At 40.1% G+C, this 16,532-nt stretch overlaps 1 protein-coding gene across 9 annotated transcripts in view; it reads left to right on the forward strand.

Moving 5' to 3' along the window:
- The window catches only part of PIEZO2 (piezo type mechanosensitive ion channel component 2), a 414,090-nt gene that overhangs the window by 284,652 nt on the left and 112,906 nt on the right, over window positions 1–16,532 (forward strand). For all 9 annotated transcript variants that reach the window (XM_060200656.1, XM_060200658.1, XM_060200657.1 and 6 more), the window contains exons 8-13: window positions 5,408–5,570; window positions 7,751–7,870; window positions 9,578–9,616; window positions 11,001–11,139; window positions 13,490–13,638; window positions 16,299–16,529. In XM_060200656.1, the coding sequence (XP_060056639.1) occupies window positions 5,408–5,570; window positions 7,751–7,870; window positions 9,578–9,616; window positions 11,001–11,139; window positions 13,490–13,638; window positions 16,299–16,529 (841 nt within the window). The remainder of the gene's footprint in view (window positions 1–5,407; window positions 5,571–7,750; window positions 7,871–9,577; window positions 9,617–11,000; window positions 11,140–13,489; window positions 13,639–16,298; window positions 16,530–16,532) is intronic.

A 16,532-nucleotide genomic window follows, 5' to 3' on the forward strand; every position in this document is an offset into this window, starting at 1 on the left:
ACTCAGAAAGATCCCCTTGCATATTATGGCCATAGAGCTAATAGTATGGATAGGATTTAAATTCCTTTCTGGGTTCCTGCCCTTTCCATTAGGACTTCTAGCTTCTGACTTGTTTCAAGTTTCTTATGAGCTCAAGTGAAGGCCTTTTAATCTAGTAGCTGGGCTGAGGAGGTGGCATAGTGGCTAAAACATTAGACTCTCAAGCTTGGGGCCCCAAGTTCAATCCTAGGCATTGCATATGCTGGAGAGAGTTTTCCACTCTATCTCTCTCTCTCCCTGTCTATCCCATCTATCCCATAAATACTTTTTTTTTTTTTAGATAGAGACAGACTTCCTATAGTGTAGGAGAGACCAGCTCACCTGGGTCAATGTTGTAATGTTTGTACATCTTAGACTCAGGAAGTAGCTTGACCTACTAAGGCAGCAACTTGCACATCTGAGGTCCCCGAAATTGCAGGTTCAATCCCCAGCCTCATTTAGACCAGAGCCAAGCAGGACTCTAATGTTCTCACTTCCTCATATAGTAAATATTTTTTTTACAATATATAAAGTAAATAAAACACATTTCATAATTCTTTTAAACAATAAATTCTTTCTGCAATCTGCGACATTACTACATCAACCAATGTTTGCAAGTCTGGACACTTGTAGTGTGATGCCCAGTACTGATTCTCCAGCCTTCATGTAAAAATGCACAGAATTGATTTGTAAGAGTCATGTTACCACCAGCAAGTGGAGTGATATTTTGATGAAACACAGTCTTTTTTTTTTTCAATTTTTCCCCTCTCATATTAATTGAATAGTGACTTATGTGACTACAAATTAATACGAGTGTACATAAGCACCATTCCCACCACCAAGACTGTGTCCATTCCATTCTCCCCCCCTCCCCACCCCGTAAAGCCAAACATCCACCCTCACCCTCAACCTAGGGTTTTTACTTTGGTGCCCTACTCCAAATTCAGTCAAATCCTGCTTTGAGTTTTCCATTCTGTTCTTCTTTCTCAATTTCTGTTTCTGAGTGGAATCATCCCATGCTCGTCTTTATCTTTCTGACTTAGCTCACTTATCATAATTCCTTCTAGCTCCATCCAAGATGGGTCAGAGAAGGTGGGTTCATTGTTCTTAATAGCTGTGTAGTATTCCATTGTGTATATATACCACAGCTTTCTCAACCACTCATCTGTTGTTGGGCACCTGGGTTGCTTCCAGGTTTTAGCTATTATGAATTGTGCTGCTATGAACATAGGTGTACACATATCTTTTTGGTTGGGTGTGATGGAGTCCTTGGGGTATATCCCCAGGAGAGGAATTACTGGGTCATATGGAAGGAACATGACTAGCCTTGTGAGAGTTCTCCAGACAGCTCTCCACAGAAGTTGGACCAATTTACATTCCCACCAGCAGTGCAGAAGGGTTCCCCACAGCCTCTCCAGCATTTGTTGCTGCTGTCCTTTTTGATGTATGTCATTCTCACAGGGGTGAGGTGGTATCTCAGTGTTGTCTTTATTTGCATTTCTCTGACAATCAGAGACCTGGAGCAATTTTTCATGTGTTTTTTAGCCTTTTGGATCTCTTCTGTAGTGAACATTCTGTTCATATCCTTAGCCCATTTTTGGATGGGGTCATTTGCTTTTTTGTTGCTACATTTGCTGAGCTCTTTGTATATTTTGGTTATTAGTCTCTTGTCTGATGTATGGCATGTGAAGATCTTTTCCTATTCTGTGAGGGGTCTCTTTGTTTGTGTGGTAGTTTCTTTGGCTGTGCAGAAACTTTTCAATTTGATTTAGTCCCATTGGTTTGTTTCTGCTTTAGTCTTCCTTGCAATTGGGTTTGTATCATCAAAGATGTCCTTGAGGTTTAGGTGGGAAAGTGTTCCACCAATGTTTTCCTCTTAGTATTTGATACTTTCTGGTCTAACATCCAGGTCCTTGATCCATTTGGAGTTGATTTTTGTTTCTGGTAAGATAAAGTGGTTCAGTTTCATTCTTCTGCATGTTTAAACCCTGTTTTCCCAGCACCATTTATCGAAGAGAGCTTCCTTCCTCCATTTAATACTTTGGACCCCAAAGATTAGATGTCCATAGGTGTGGGGGTTTAGTTCTGGGCTTTCAATTCTGTTCCACTGGTCTGTGTGCCTATTTTTGTTCCAGTACCAAGCTGTTTTGATGATGATGGCCTTATAATATAGTCTGAGATCTGGGAGTATGATGCCTTCATTTCTGTTTCTTTTCCTCAAGATTGTTTTGGCGATTCTAGGTGTTTTCTGGTTCCAGATAAGTGATTGTAGTTTTTGTTCTATTCTCTTAAAGAAGCTTGGTGGAACTTTGATGGGTATTGCATTAAATTTGTATATGACTCTGGGGAGAACATTCATTTTGATGATATTAATTCTTCCAATCCATGAGCGTGGGATGTCTTTCCATTTCTTGGTATCATTTTCTATTTCCTTGAATAGTGACTCACAGTTTTCAGTACACAAGTCTTTCACTCTTTGGTCAGCTTTATTCCTAGGTATTTTATTGATTTTGCTGCAACAGTGAATGGGGGTGATTTCTGGATATCCTCTTCTTTGGATTTAGTGTTTGCATAAAGGAAGACACACAGTCTGATGAGGTGTAGACTTCAGTTTACAAACAACTGCAAAAACCTGGACGAACTTTCTGATGTGACATGATAGGTAAACTGGTATTTGATGAAATCATTTTAGTTTGGGTACCCAGTGTGAGGCAAAAAGAGAGATTTGGTGGCAGAAAGTTAGCTTCACCCAGAGACTTAGCTAAGTCTAAATGCTTTTAGTTCTGTGCACTTAATGCATCTCCATTTTTATGCAGCAGCAGAGATAGAAACTACCAGTCTCATTTTTTAATCTTTTCCAACCAATGTGAAGCAAAGGGGATGACTTCCATCATTTTTACAAGCTTAGAGCTTAGTAGTATTTTGTTGTGTATTTAGACCACACTGTTTTTAGCCACTCATCTGTCCTTGGACAACTGGGTTACTTCCAATTTTTGACTATTGTGAATTGTACCACTGTGAGCACTATCTTTTGATAAGTGTTTTAATTTCCATTGGGAGGAAATAAAAATTAAGTTCTATTATAAATAGTTTATTTTATATTTTATAAACTTTAAATATTAAAACATAAGCAGATGTAGTAAGCCAAAATGAGAAGGATGAATACCAGCTAATCTCACTCATAGGTGGACCTTAAGAAACAAGGACAGAAAGGAAAAAACACAAAGCAAAACTGTATTGAGTCTGGTGTATTGCACCAAAGCAAAGGAATCGGGGGAAGAAAAGGTAGGACGACTCTGTAGAAAGAGTTGAAGGGTGAAGTCTGGGTGGGGACAGCTTGGAGGCCCTGGGCATCATGGCATCATGGTGGAAAGGGTCTACCTTGAGGGTAAAGAATATTCTTTAGATACTTATCATAAGGAGATGGAAATTTGTAGCTATGTACCAATAACTGTAATGTGACTCATTAAACCCCTAGTAAAGTTTCTTTTAAGTTTTTAAAACTAATGCATATTAAAATTATATTTTAATTGAATAAAGTTTAGTTTCTATTTACCTTACTTTAAAATTCACTACTATTGCACTTGCTTTACGATAAGAGACACCAATAACTGGAAAGTTTTGTGAATGAAAGACATGGACAGTGTTATAACCGAGTCAACATGTCATGTAACAGTTAAAGAAGATTCACATGTAAAAGATACAAGCTCTTAACCCGCTGCGCTACCACCCGACTCCCATATATGACATTTTTAAATGTATGTGCACAAGAGTAAAAAAATAATAATAATATTGTGGTCCGGGAGGTAGTGCAGTGGATAAAGCATTGGATTCTCAACCATAATTAACCTAAAAGCATAGAAAGATATGAGAGTTGGCATGTGAAACAGAGATTTACTTAATAAAATCGTTACTTAAGAAAATGAATTTCTAAATGAGTTATATTTACATAATTTCCTATTATAACCTCAGATATTTGATCATTACATAGTAAATATCAATGTAAAAACAAGCCATTCAAATTTAATAAGCCTTATAAAGTTATATTTTAAAGTAAACAACCAATTATGAAGCTTATAAAGACATTAAATTACCCTTACATAGTACTTGAAAGAAATATATCTTGCAAACGCTCTAGCATATAGTAGTGGGCTTATATGGTTGAATCTTAGAACTGTATCCAATTTCAATATTTTCCCAGTAGTGTCTACACTAACTGAGTAGCTAATGCTAATTCCTGCCAAAAAACAAATTTGTGCTCATTAAGCTGGACTTAGTGACATGTTACCGCATTTTAATAATGCAGGATTTAAAAGGTCTGATTGACAATGAAAGCACAAATTTCTAATGTGTGGGCAAACATTTAGTATTAGCTATATTTTTGAACTAATGCATCTGGTATTAATTGTATATACACAAGCATGCTTGCATATGATTTAAGGATGTGTCTACAGTATACATGTTTATACATTAATACATATATGTCATTTTTTAAATATTTATTTTCTTTTGTTGCCCTTGTTGTTTTATTGTTATAGTTATTATTGTTGTTGTTGATGTTGTCATTGTTGGATAGGACAAAGAGAAATGGAGAGAGGAGGGGAAGACAGAGAGGGGGAGAGAAAGATAGACACCTGCAGACCTGCTTCACCACCTGCAGAGGGGGAGCTGGGGGCTCCAGCCAGGATCCTCATGCTGGTCCTTGCACTTTGCACCACCTGTGCTTAACCCGCTGCGCTACCGCCCGACTCCCATATATGACATTTTTAAATGTATGTGCACAAGAGTAAAAAAATAATAATAATAGGGAGTCGGGCGGTAGCGCAGCGGGTTAAGCGCAGGTGGCGCAAAGCACAAGGACCGGCATAAGGATCCCGGTTCGAACCCCGGCTCCCCACCTGCAGGGGAGTAGCTTCACAGGCGGTGAAGCAGGTCTGCAGGTGTCTATCTTTCTCTCCTCCTCTCTGTCTTCCCCTCCTCTCTCCATTTCTCTCTGTCCTATCCAACAACAACAACAACAATAATAACTACAACAATAAAACAACAAGGGCAACAAAAGGGAATAAATAAATAAAATAAATATTTTAATAATAATAATAATATTGTGGTCCAGGAGGTAGTGCAGTGGATAAAGCATTGGATTCTCAACCATGAGGTCCTGAGGTCAATCCCAGGCAGCACATGTACCAGAGTGATGTCTGGTTTTCTCTCCTTCTTTCTCATGAATAAATTAATAAATTCCTTAATAATAATAATAATAATAATAACATCCAGAGCAGAAATAATTAACCTAAAAACATCTCATTAATATGATAAACAAGATTTTTTCTTCCCTACATGGTATATATGCACATTGTATCTTTAATGTTGGTCCTTGATTTTTCAACAGGTTATTTGGGATTAAATCAGTAATTCAAACAGACTGTTCCAGCACTTGGAAGATCATAGCAAACCCAGACCTGTCATGGTATCATCATGCCAACCCCATCCTCTTGCTGGTGATGTACTATACTCTAGCAACTCTGATCCGCATCTGGCTGCAGGAACCCATTGTAAGGATAAAAAAGTTTTCATAATCTTATCTGCAAAGTAGCCTAGAAACTCCAGGTGAAATGGTTCATTCCTAACCAAGACTATATTCCAAAAGAACAATGGTGCCTTGGTTGTAGTACTTTCATTCTGCAAAGAGTAATAAGTGAATACAAATACTATTGGAACAAAACTGCCTTTTGATAATATCTTAATGTGCTGTCAAGAGTAGGAAGTGGTAAGAATGAAGGAGTCTTTTTTTTTTTTTTTACCATGGACTAGGCTGTTCACACACTTTAACCATTTCTCAACTGAAACTGACTATTCTCAACAACAGGTAAGGGATTCATCTTGGAAACCAGGAAGTGAAGTCAAAGAGATAAACATTCAGTAAACACTAGAAATCAATTTCAAATCTATGTTTGACAGCAAACCAAGGGTTTTAGTGACTAAGCATCTGTTATCACAGCCCCTAGAATTCCCTAAACCTTCTCAGACCTCAGTCTTCTGAGGACACTAAAGAGATAAGCTAGCAGTCTCCTGAAACCCTGCTACTCTAGGATCAAGACAGTCTTCAGGTCCAACTGACCTATTCCCTGTGCAGCTACCAGCAGCTACCAGCAGCAAGGATTTGGGTAGGACTCAGAGTTGCTGTGTGAGTTTGTCTCCCTCTTTTCAGAGATAAAAACTTTTGAGTCTTCTTTTACTACCTCTTCTTCATGACTGTACACTCAGCTATCAGTAGCTTATTGGTACATCATGGAGCCTATGGTATAGGCCTAGGTGATCACACCTTTCTTTCATTCACCTCTCTACAGAGGAGTTGTCACATGTTGGGAGTCAGTTTCAGTGATCCAGTTGATGCTGAAGTCTCTGTGATCTAGTCAAACCTCTTCCCATTTCACTTCTAGCTTAGGGACTACTTCCCCTTCTATGTCTTCACACCCACAGACTATATCTACACAACCATTCATTCTTTCATCCATTCAGATAATCTATAAGTATTCTGAAACCCTGTCATTTCAAATACTAACTGGAGAGGTGAGAGCAGAATGTTGACACAGTAAGATGAGACTATTAGTGATACAGACTATACCTGGTGGTGCACCTGGTGGAGTGCACATGTTACAATGCTAAAGGACCTGGGTTCGAGCCCCCCAGACCGCACCTGCAAAGAAAAGCTTTCCAAGTGGTAAAAAGCAGTGTTGCAGGTGTCTCTCTGTCCCTCTCCTTCTCAATCACCCCCTTCCCTCTTGACTTTTGCCTGTCTCTATCCAATAAGTTAATAAAGATAATTTAAAAATTAAAAAGCTGTACTTTCAACAAGAGAAAAAACAGTTCCAGGTAAATAGAGAAGATAGGCCCAGATCAGACAGTGGTGAAATGGGGTGACATATGTGCCTCTGTCTACTCCTGGAAGAAGGACCACCTGCAGATGGGGACTCTATGCTATTTCCCTTCCTGCAATGAAGTATGTTTTTCAAACACAGGCCAACAAGCCACAGAGGATACTTACCCTCAGGTTTACTTAAAACATCATCCCCGCCCCCCGCCCTTAGACCCTCCAATGACTTTATGGGATCATAAGGAATACAAATGACTTTTTTCTTAGAATTTTTCCAATGTTTTCCTAAGTTCTTTTAGGTTATCTCTTTCCTCCACAAACACATGAAGTGAAATGACTTTGTATCTAAATAAATAATGTCATGTACGAGAGAAATGAAGTATATATCCTGAGAGTGTCTTCCAAGTGATGGTGATTACTGTAAAGCCTTCTAGTTAATAAGCTTCCCAGGTGCTCTGATTCCTCTCCATAATTTCTGAGGCAGAGAGGCAATGTGTAGGAGACTGTGTTATAGCCCTAAGAACCCAGTACACTTTAAAAAAAAACTTTTAAGAGCAATTGAACAGCTTTTTCCCAGAGAAATTTAGAATGCACACTAAAATATCATGGACATTAATATTAGATCATCTTCCTATAACTTATAAGATTTAGTAGAAACCAAGAAGCATTTATAGAGAAATGCATTTGTCATTTCCCTGGCTTTTTTTTTTAAGTGTCTAGATGAAAGATCATATGTTGTATATTAACTTAAAGAACCATGTTGAGGCAAAGATGAAAAGCTTTTCCTTGGTCATCTAGGCTATTGAGCGAGTGTCTCTGGGAAACAGAGCCGGTCCTGTGGGTTATTCTCTGTCTCAGGTGCAAGATGAGGGCACCAAGGAAGAGGACAGAGTGCTGGCCTGTAGCCCCATCCAAATCACTGCTGAGAGGAGGCGGAGCTTGTGGTATGCCACCCACTATCCAACAGATGAGAGAAAAGTAAGGAGTCCAGGGAAGCATTTCCCACTTCTTAACTTCTGTTGCTATTTTTGTGTGATATTGCTGAATGTGACCCACAGAATGCCATCCACCAGTGAGGTTGTTCCTAGTTTCTAGAGATGGCTAGGTTTTGAAGGCTTAGTATACCAGAGAGGGTAACCCAATGTCTTCAAAGAAAAAATCATAAACTCGATCAGACCTTCTAGGGGACTCTTTTATTCAATATTTTCCACAGAAGGTTCTTAATACAAAAAAAAAAAAGTTCTTAATTTTGAATAGTTTCATGGGGCCAGGAGGTAGTGCACCTGGTTGAGCACACATGTTGCAATGCTCAAGGACCTGGGTTTGAGCCCTCCTTCCGCTCCCCACCTGCAGGGGGAAAGCTTTGAGTGGTGAAGCAGTGTTGCAAGTGTCTCTCTCCCTGTCTATCACTCCCTCCCCTCTCGATTTCTGGCTGTTTCTACCCAATAAATAAAGAGAATAACAACTAAATTTTGAGTAGTTTCATATGTAAATAAAACCACAAAATTTGTCAAACAATCACACCAGGCTCTAGCAGTCTCAGTGTTGAAATACATTACAGAACCTATTTTCAGTTACAAGACAGCCAGTCACCCCGTAATTACTCGACAACTAAAAGAAATCTAAAACTGTCGGAGCCCACCATAGGGCTTGACAAGGAAATGCAAGTCACAGGGAATCCATTAAATCATTCCATCATTTATTGGCCAGTAGAGCTTCACTCAGTCCGGTTACGTTGACTTATTAAAATAGTTTATTTACAGTGTTGTAAAGCAAAGGCTTTTTATTTGTTGGGTGGGAACGTGCTCCTCAGCATATTAGAGACTCCAGTAGGAGGTTGTCTGAGATAGTTGTTGACGGGTGAATTTCTTGATGAGTCATGGTCTTATTCTGAGCATAGCTGCTACAGAGCAGAAAAATGAATGAACTACTGAGGGGGGGAGGGAGGGCTGGTAGCTTGAGGGGGAGACAGCGCCCTCTGATGGATGAGGGTTTCCAGAGCCTTTTCTCGTTCGCTGCATTTTATGTGTTTCATCATTCTGCCCACTTCGCAAAATAACTGGTGTCAACAGAGGAGAACACAAAACTTTTCAATGGCAAGCGTAATGAATCTCTGGGGAGTCTTAAAGTCTTAGAAAGACCCACAGCTTTGAAATGCTTTCATAAACGTTGTTAAAAACTTGCTTTTACCCAGCTGGCATTTTCTCTTTTGTTATGATAACACAAACCCCTGGGTAGCAATATAGGTAAAATGTACAGTTATATTAAAAGTATAGTTTTATGATTTCTAGCTAGCAAATGAATTTTTCCTTATTATGAAACTCCTGCTTCTTGAAAAGTAAACACTTGCCTAAATCTGATATCTCAGAACATTCTAGGAGTGTGGAAAGAATCCAACATTCTTTGAAACCAAAATGCTTTAAAAAGCACATTTATTTGTTTAGTATTGTGTACTATGCGAGTATAAGTAAAAGTTAATACCAGAAGCTGGAAAATGTTTCTAATAAGGCATAATATTCTGTTCCACTATCTCTCACTTTAAATTTTGCATGGAGATCTTAATATACTAGCGTGAAGCAATTCAAGAGAAAGGATATCTGTAATGTCTTCTGCTGTATGTATTTATAAGCATACCAATGCTTTCAGCTTACATATTAACATGCTCTCCTGCATTGCTTTTTGCAGCTTTTATCCATGACCCAAGATGAATACAAGCCATCTGATGTTAGTATATCTTTAGAATTATTTATTTATGCTCCTAAGTGATGTAAAATTGACAAGATGGAATTAGCTCCTTTAAGTATAGTCTAATGATCTCTCTAAAATGTCCACGAATCTCTAGGTAATCTTTTGCAGAGATTATATCTGGCTTATTGCTATTGAAATATTAGCTCATATTGCACGAACTCGCTATATAGAAAATAGATTTAAACTTTCATAAAGTCCCAGTGGCTGCTGGGGAGGAGGCCCAGTGGGAGACTGCATGCTTTTTGAACCTGAAGCCTTGAGTTTGATCCCCTGGAAGAGCATACGGTCAGAGAAGTTCTTTCTCTCTTTTTTTCTGTCTTATTAAATAAAGAAATCTTTTTTAAAGTCCACAATTGTAAAGGTTTTTTTTTTAAGTATTTCTTCTGCAGATATGCCTTTTATATGACTTGAATATGAAGTCTTGTGTGTAGAGACACACATGCGTATATAAATAATGTGCTTATGTACTTTGTGTGCATATCTCAGAAATATGAAGTCAGATGGGGGGGTAAGAAACTGAGTGTGAAGTGCAAAGTGTGACAATAAGCAATTGGCGAGCCATCAGCACTAGGCAGGGGTTCTTCATGGACTCTGCGTCTAAGCCAGAACCTGTTGCATTAGTTCTAAGAGGAACCACACTGGATGTGGGCAGGGTTGGGAGGGCCAGTGTCCCTACCCACAGCCTGGGGACTGTCTGCCTTTCCACACAGCTGGGAGGAGGACAGCCAAGATCCCTGAGACTACAGAGGTATCAGACCAAATCAGGAAGCCTTAGCATGCCTTTTGCACAGTTCGCCCTTTGTGTATAGAGAGCAGAGTGCATTGCAGAGACAAGCAAGGTCAGATCTGTACTCTACTTCACTCAGTCTGTGAACAGATCTGGAGATGTTATGCACAACAATTCGTCCTGCTCCAGTGGACTGCTGATACACTGCTCTCTTCGTTAAATCAGCTCCTTACGTTGAGATGCACCTGTGTAGAGACAGGGAAGGAGGCTCTGGCCTTAATGAAAAGCACAAGTGGGGAGTCGGGCTGTAGCGCAGCGGGTTAAGTGCAGGTGGCGCAAAGCACAAGGACCGGCATAAGGATCCCGGTTCGAACCCCGGCTCCCCACCTGCAGGGGAGTCGCTTCACAGGCGGCGAAGCAGGTCTGCAGGTGTCTGTCTTTCTCTCCTCCTCTCTGTCTTCCCCTCCTCTCTCCATTTCTCTCTGTCCTATCCAACAACGACAACAACAATAATAACTACAACAATAAAACAATAAGGGCAACAAAAGGGAATAAATAAAATAAATTTAAAAAAAAAAAAAAGAAAAGCACAAGTGCTTCACAGGTCTGCTTTTGCCCCATGCTCCCTGCCAGGGCCTGTTGGTGACGGTGAATGGTAATCCAGTGGACTATCACACCATCCATCCCAATCTCCCCATCGAGAATGGGCCCGCCAAGGCAGACCTGTATTCTACCCCGCAGTACCGCTGGGAGCCTTCTGATGACAGCTCAGGTAAGGAGCCAGCTCTGTGTGTACGTAATTACACCCAGGGTCTAATTTCCTCTTGTGCCTAACATTGACAGCTCTTTTCATTGAATTTGAATCTTTTTTCTCTTCTTTAGTAGAGGTATGTTCCATTGTGGTTGATTGAGAAGCTCACTTCTTTTGAATTCTGACTGTATTATGCCCCATCTTGCTGCTAGGTCTATCACTGTATACAAAATATGTGGTCTGGAGGCCAGGTGGTGGTTTACCTCGCTGAGTGCATATGTTACAATACACAAGAACCCAGATTTGAGTCCCCAGTCCATACCTGCAGAGGGAAAGCTTTGTGGGTGGTGAAACAGGGCTGCAGGTATCTCTCTTTCTCTCTCCCTCTCTATCTCCCCCTACCCTCTCGATTTCTGAAAATCTCTCCAATAAATAAAGATAATAAAAAAAAATTAAAAAAGAAAAAAAATGAACTATGTGGCCTATCATTATATAACTATATGGCATAATTGGAACAAACTTTGAAAAACCAAAAATAAAAATTAATCATATCAGCTTGGTGTCCAGAAAACAGCTTGATATGCGAACACAGGGATATCATGCTTGAAGTCCAGAGGCCCCCACATTCAATCCATCTGGTCACACCAACTACTGATACATGCTTAGTTTACTAAGGGAGAACAAAAAGTCCATGAGAGGGGGAAGAGGAGGGGAAGAGGAAGGGGAAGAAAAAGGGGAGAGAAGGAAGAGGGAGGATAAGGGGAAGAAACAGGGTGAAGATGGAGAATAGGAGGGGGAAGAGGAAGAAAAGGTGGGGAAAGAGGAGGAAGATGAGTGGTAGAGGAGGGGGAAGAGAGGGGGTGAGGGGGAAGAGGAGGAAATTGGGGGGAGAAGAGGGGAGGAAGGGGAAGAGGGAGAAGAGTGAAGGGGAAAAGGGAGAAGAGTGAAGGGGAAGAGGAGGAAGAGGTGAGGGAAGTGGAGGAGAGAAAAAGGAAAAAAAAAAGAGGGGAAAAAAGTCCATGTAGGTAGCTGCAAAGTGATCATGAAACTACAGTGGCGTCTGGGATGTGGTTGTATGGAGCTAAGACTAGAGTTGCTATGCCCTCTCCTGCCTCTACTGAATGGCTGACAACTGTCTCATCTGTAGTGTCGCTACATCAATCTTGCTCTTTCCTTACACCGCTTGCTCAGGGTTCTTCTGACACGCTGTTCTTAGGATTTCTCACTCATACACCCTGATGGCACCCCCCTGGAAACGCATGTACTTAGTAGTACTAATGCTCAGTCACAGTCATCCTGTATAAATAAAGAAGTGTATGTTTTTAAAAATAAAAGGCAAACAAAAATTAATAACTTTCCTGACCATTGTAGAAGGGTGTTGAGAAGTCCTCTTTCTAACCTCTGCCAGTACTTCCCCATTGCTAGGTTACCTCAGCTCCTCAGAGCTTTCTTTCTTCCACTTTGAATTGATTTTCCCAACTTCAATATGACTTTCTTTTTCCTGCTTCAATATGACAAAAAGTAAACTAAGTCAGTGAGCTCACTGGAACATGATTTGCTAGTTTTGAAGGGGTTTTTTTCCTATACCTTTCAACAATATTTGTACTAGGGACTTATGACTAGGTAGTCCCCAAATTTGTTTGAAGACAAAATTTAGTTTCATGGCTTTTAAGGCTAAGGAGTAGAGAACTAGATGGATTTCTCTGTCTCAGCATTTCATGGGAAGTTGCAATCACTCTGCCGCTAGGGGCTGTGGGCTTATTGGAAGGCTTGCCTGAGGACACTGCTTCCATTCCATTTTTCGTGGTGATTCAACAGTGTCAGTCTCTTGACAACTGCTGGTCTAAGATAATGGTTTCTGATTACCTGCAGCCCTTCAATGGACAGTTTCAACAATATGCAGTGCGAACTTTGCTCAAACAAATAAAGGAGAAAATGAAAAGAATTATCCCAGCCTAAACCACAGTCTTTTGATCTTAAACTTGGGAAAGTGGCATTCTTACTCTTCTCAAATGCTGTTTGTTCCCAGTCCATCAAAGGTCCCACACACACTCGAGGGGAGGGGAGAGGGCTACCCAGAGGCATGGATACCTGGAAGTGGGCATTAGTAGTCATCTTAGAAGCAGCCTTCTCCACCTTTGCCAAATGGAATTTCTTCCTGTGTTTTCTGAGTGCTGGGTTCCCGTTACACTTACAAATCCTAATCTATTGATTCAGTGTGAGTTTTAAAAACTTCATTGCTTGTAAATAGTCTCTGAACTATTAAATAAAAGACTGTGCTAAAACCAAACCTGAACTTTTAACACTTTGGGCAGCTACACGAAAGTCACCAATTTGCATAAATAATGATTTAAGTTGTGTCTTCATCTAGAAAAGAAAGAGGAAGAAGAGGAGGAGAAAGTTGAATTTGAAGAGGCAAGGAGCCTTGAGGGTAAAAGAAGTGTTAAAGTCCACGCCATGGTGTCTGTGTTCCAGTTTATCATGAAACAAAGTTACATCTGTGCCCTTATTGCTATGATGGTAAGTGGAAGAGGCAACAATGAGGCAATGCAGAAATAAAATGCATAATCTCCCCAGTCAAAGTGCCAGCATCCTTTCATGGTCAGGACAATATCATAATCTCCCCAGTATTTTGGCAGCTAATGATTGGCTATGTTCATTTTGCACGGGGCTTTTATTGACATATTATAGATTTTTAAATGATGTCCTCTTTTTTTAAAAAAAAAAGTATTTTATTTATTTGTTATTGAGACAAAGAAAAACTGAGAGGGAGAAGATAGAGAGGGAAAGAGACAGACACCTGCAGCTCTTCTTAACCACTCGTGAAGCTGTCCCCCTGCAGTGGGAACCAAGGACTTGAACCTGGGTCCCTGAGCTTAACCAAGGGTGCCACTGCCTGGCCTCTAAATGATGTCCTTCTCTAGTCCATCTCCTTTAAAATATTGATACATCCTTCTCAAGTTTACCTTTCAAATCAGACTGTTCCCAGGTTTTTTATTTTAAGCAACATTTTTAAATGGCAATAAAGATATTCAAAATTAACATAAGCTACTTTTATTTCAGATGACAAACATACTGAATTTTCTCTTATAACAAAACTATTGATCATAGAAGCAAAATATATTATTTTTCTATAGGTTTTGATGGCTCTTTATATCTACCCCTTACAGAAGCTCAGTCTGTCATTTTTATTTATTTATTTATTTATTTATTGGCTTCAGAGTTATTGCCTGGGCTTCAGTGCCTGCATGACTCCACTGTTCCTAATGTCCACTTTTCCCATTTTTCTTTCTTTTTGATTGAGGGTGAAAGACATAGAGACAAAAGGGGGGGTTGGGGGGGAGAAAGAGGAAAATTAGCTGCAGAACTGCTCTACCACTAATAAAACTGGCCCCTGCAAGTGGAGGCTGGAAATTGAACCTGGATCTTTACACTCGGTACCATGTGAGCCCTAACAGTTGAGCTACCACCCAGTCCCTTAAGCTGCTTTTCCAATTATCTGGATTCTATGTAATGTCCAGAGATCTTACATACAACTTTTCCAAGTAAGTTTTCTAATTTCTTTTTTTTTTTCATTTATAAAATAAAAATACTGACAAGACCATAGGGTAAGAGGGGTACAATTCCACACAGTTCCCACCACCAGAGTTCCCTATCACATCCCCTCCATTGGAAGCTTTCCTATTCTTTATCCTGGGAGGTTGGACCCAGTATCATCATGAGGTGCAGAAGGTCTAAGGTCTGGCTTCAGTAATAGCTTCTATAATGAATCTCTCTTGGATAGCCTACAAAGAGTGATCTCTGAATCGCATTGTGTATATAACCTAGAGATTCCCACAGCTACACGGTGTGCACCTGAGCTCCGCTAAGGGTAACATTAATCATCACTCTCATATAATGACTGACACCAAGCTAGTTTCGAAAGAGAGCACTTACAACTACTTTTTTTTCTTTTTTCCTTTTATTTATTTAATTTTATTTCCATTAGTGATTTAATAATGATTATCAAGATTGTAGGATAAGAGGGGTATAATTCCATACAATTCCCACCCACCCACAGAGTTCTGTGTCCCATCCCCTCCACTGGAAAGTTCCCTATTGTTTATCTCTCTGGGAGTATATACCAAAATACTTTATGGGATGCAGAAGGTGGGAAGTCTGGCTTCTGTAATTGCTTCTCCCCTCAGCATGGAGATTGGCAGTGGATGCAAACCTCCAACCTGTTTCTTTCTATCTTTCCCTTTCGGGGTAGGGTTCTTGGGAGGTGGGGTTCAAGGACACATTGATGAGGTCATTTGTCCAGGGAAGTGAGGATGTCATCATGGTAGCATCTGCAATTTGATGGCTGAAAAGCAGTAAGATACAAAGCATAACAAATTGTTTAATAATTAGGAACCTAAAGGTAAGACTAGACCACATGGAAATAAAGGTATCTATGTTGGAAGAAGCTAGGAAGTCTATTTTAGGTATATTCTAAGGGGCCCATGACTTTACTAATTTTTGTCTGAGCCCAACAGCTAACACGCAGATGGGCTAAAAGTATTGTCTGGAAAGATGGTGTCAAAGTTGAGAATAAGTCTAGAAACCTGGATTAGGGGAGAGAGTGTCTCCCAAATATGAAGAAAGTCTATAAATACCATTAATTGCTTACCTCATGGGCTTGAGCTGGGGCCCAGATGTATTCACATTTAGCACAGGAGCCTATGTAGCCTCTGTATCCCTGTCAGTCTGATCTTGCAGTCGATGGTCACAGCTGGGAACATTCTAGGCTGCACTCATTTCAGGACCTGTCTTCCTCAAGTGGCAGAGTAGGTTGACCCAGCCTCCTTTCAAAGAGTGGACAGCCCCTACCGTTGTTGTTCTACATTACAGCTACTTTTAAACCACAATAGGATAAAGATGGGAACGATCTTGGAATCAAGACCTCCCCTTTCCTTTGATTCTGCTCCCTACAGGAGGTTCAAAATCAATGGTATTCTCAGAGAAATAGTCTTTTTGTTTTCTTGCCCCCTTCTGCTTCTGGTAGGGATCACTCTTCATGAATTGACCACAAATCTCTCCTGTCCCCTAGGTAGAACATTACTGACTTTTTTCCCATTGAAGTATCTCTTAACTTTGAAGTGCAGGGCACTATAAATTTGATTAACCGTTCTCCTTTTTCTTTTCCTCTCTCCTTTAAGGCTTGGAGCATCACCTATCACAGCTGGCTGACCTTCGTGCTTCTGATCTGGTCCTGTACTCTTTGGATGATTCGTAACAGGAGAAAATACGCCATGATTAGCTCTCCTTTCATGGTTGTCTATGGAAATCTATTGTTAGTGTTACAATATATATGGAGTTTTGAACTTCCTGAAATTAAAAAAATTCCAGGATTTTTAGAAAAAAAAGAGCCAGGAGAACTTGCCTCAAAAGTA

This window comes from Erinaceus europaeus, chromosome 10 (genome assembly GCF_950295315.1).
Source record: "Erinaceus europaeus chromosome 10, mEriEur2.1, whole genome shotgun sequence".
In the NCBI taxonomy this organism is placed as follows: Eukaryota; Metazoa; Chordata; class Mammalia; order Eulipotyphla; family Erinaceidae; genus Erinaceus; species Erinaceus europaeus.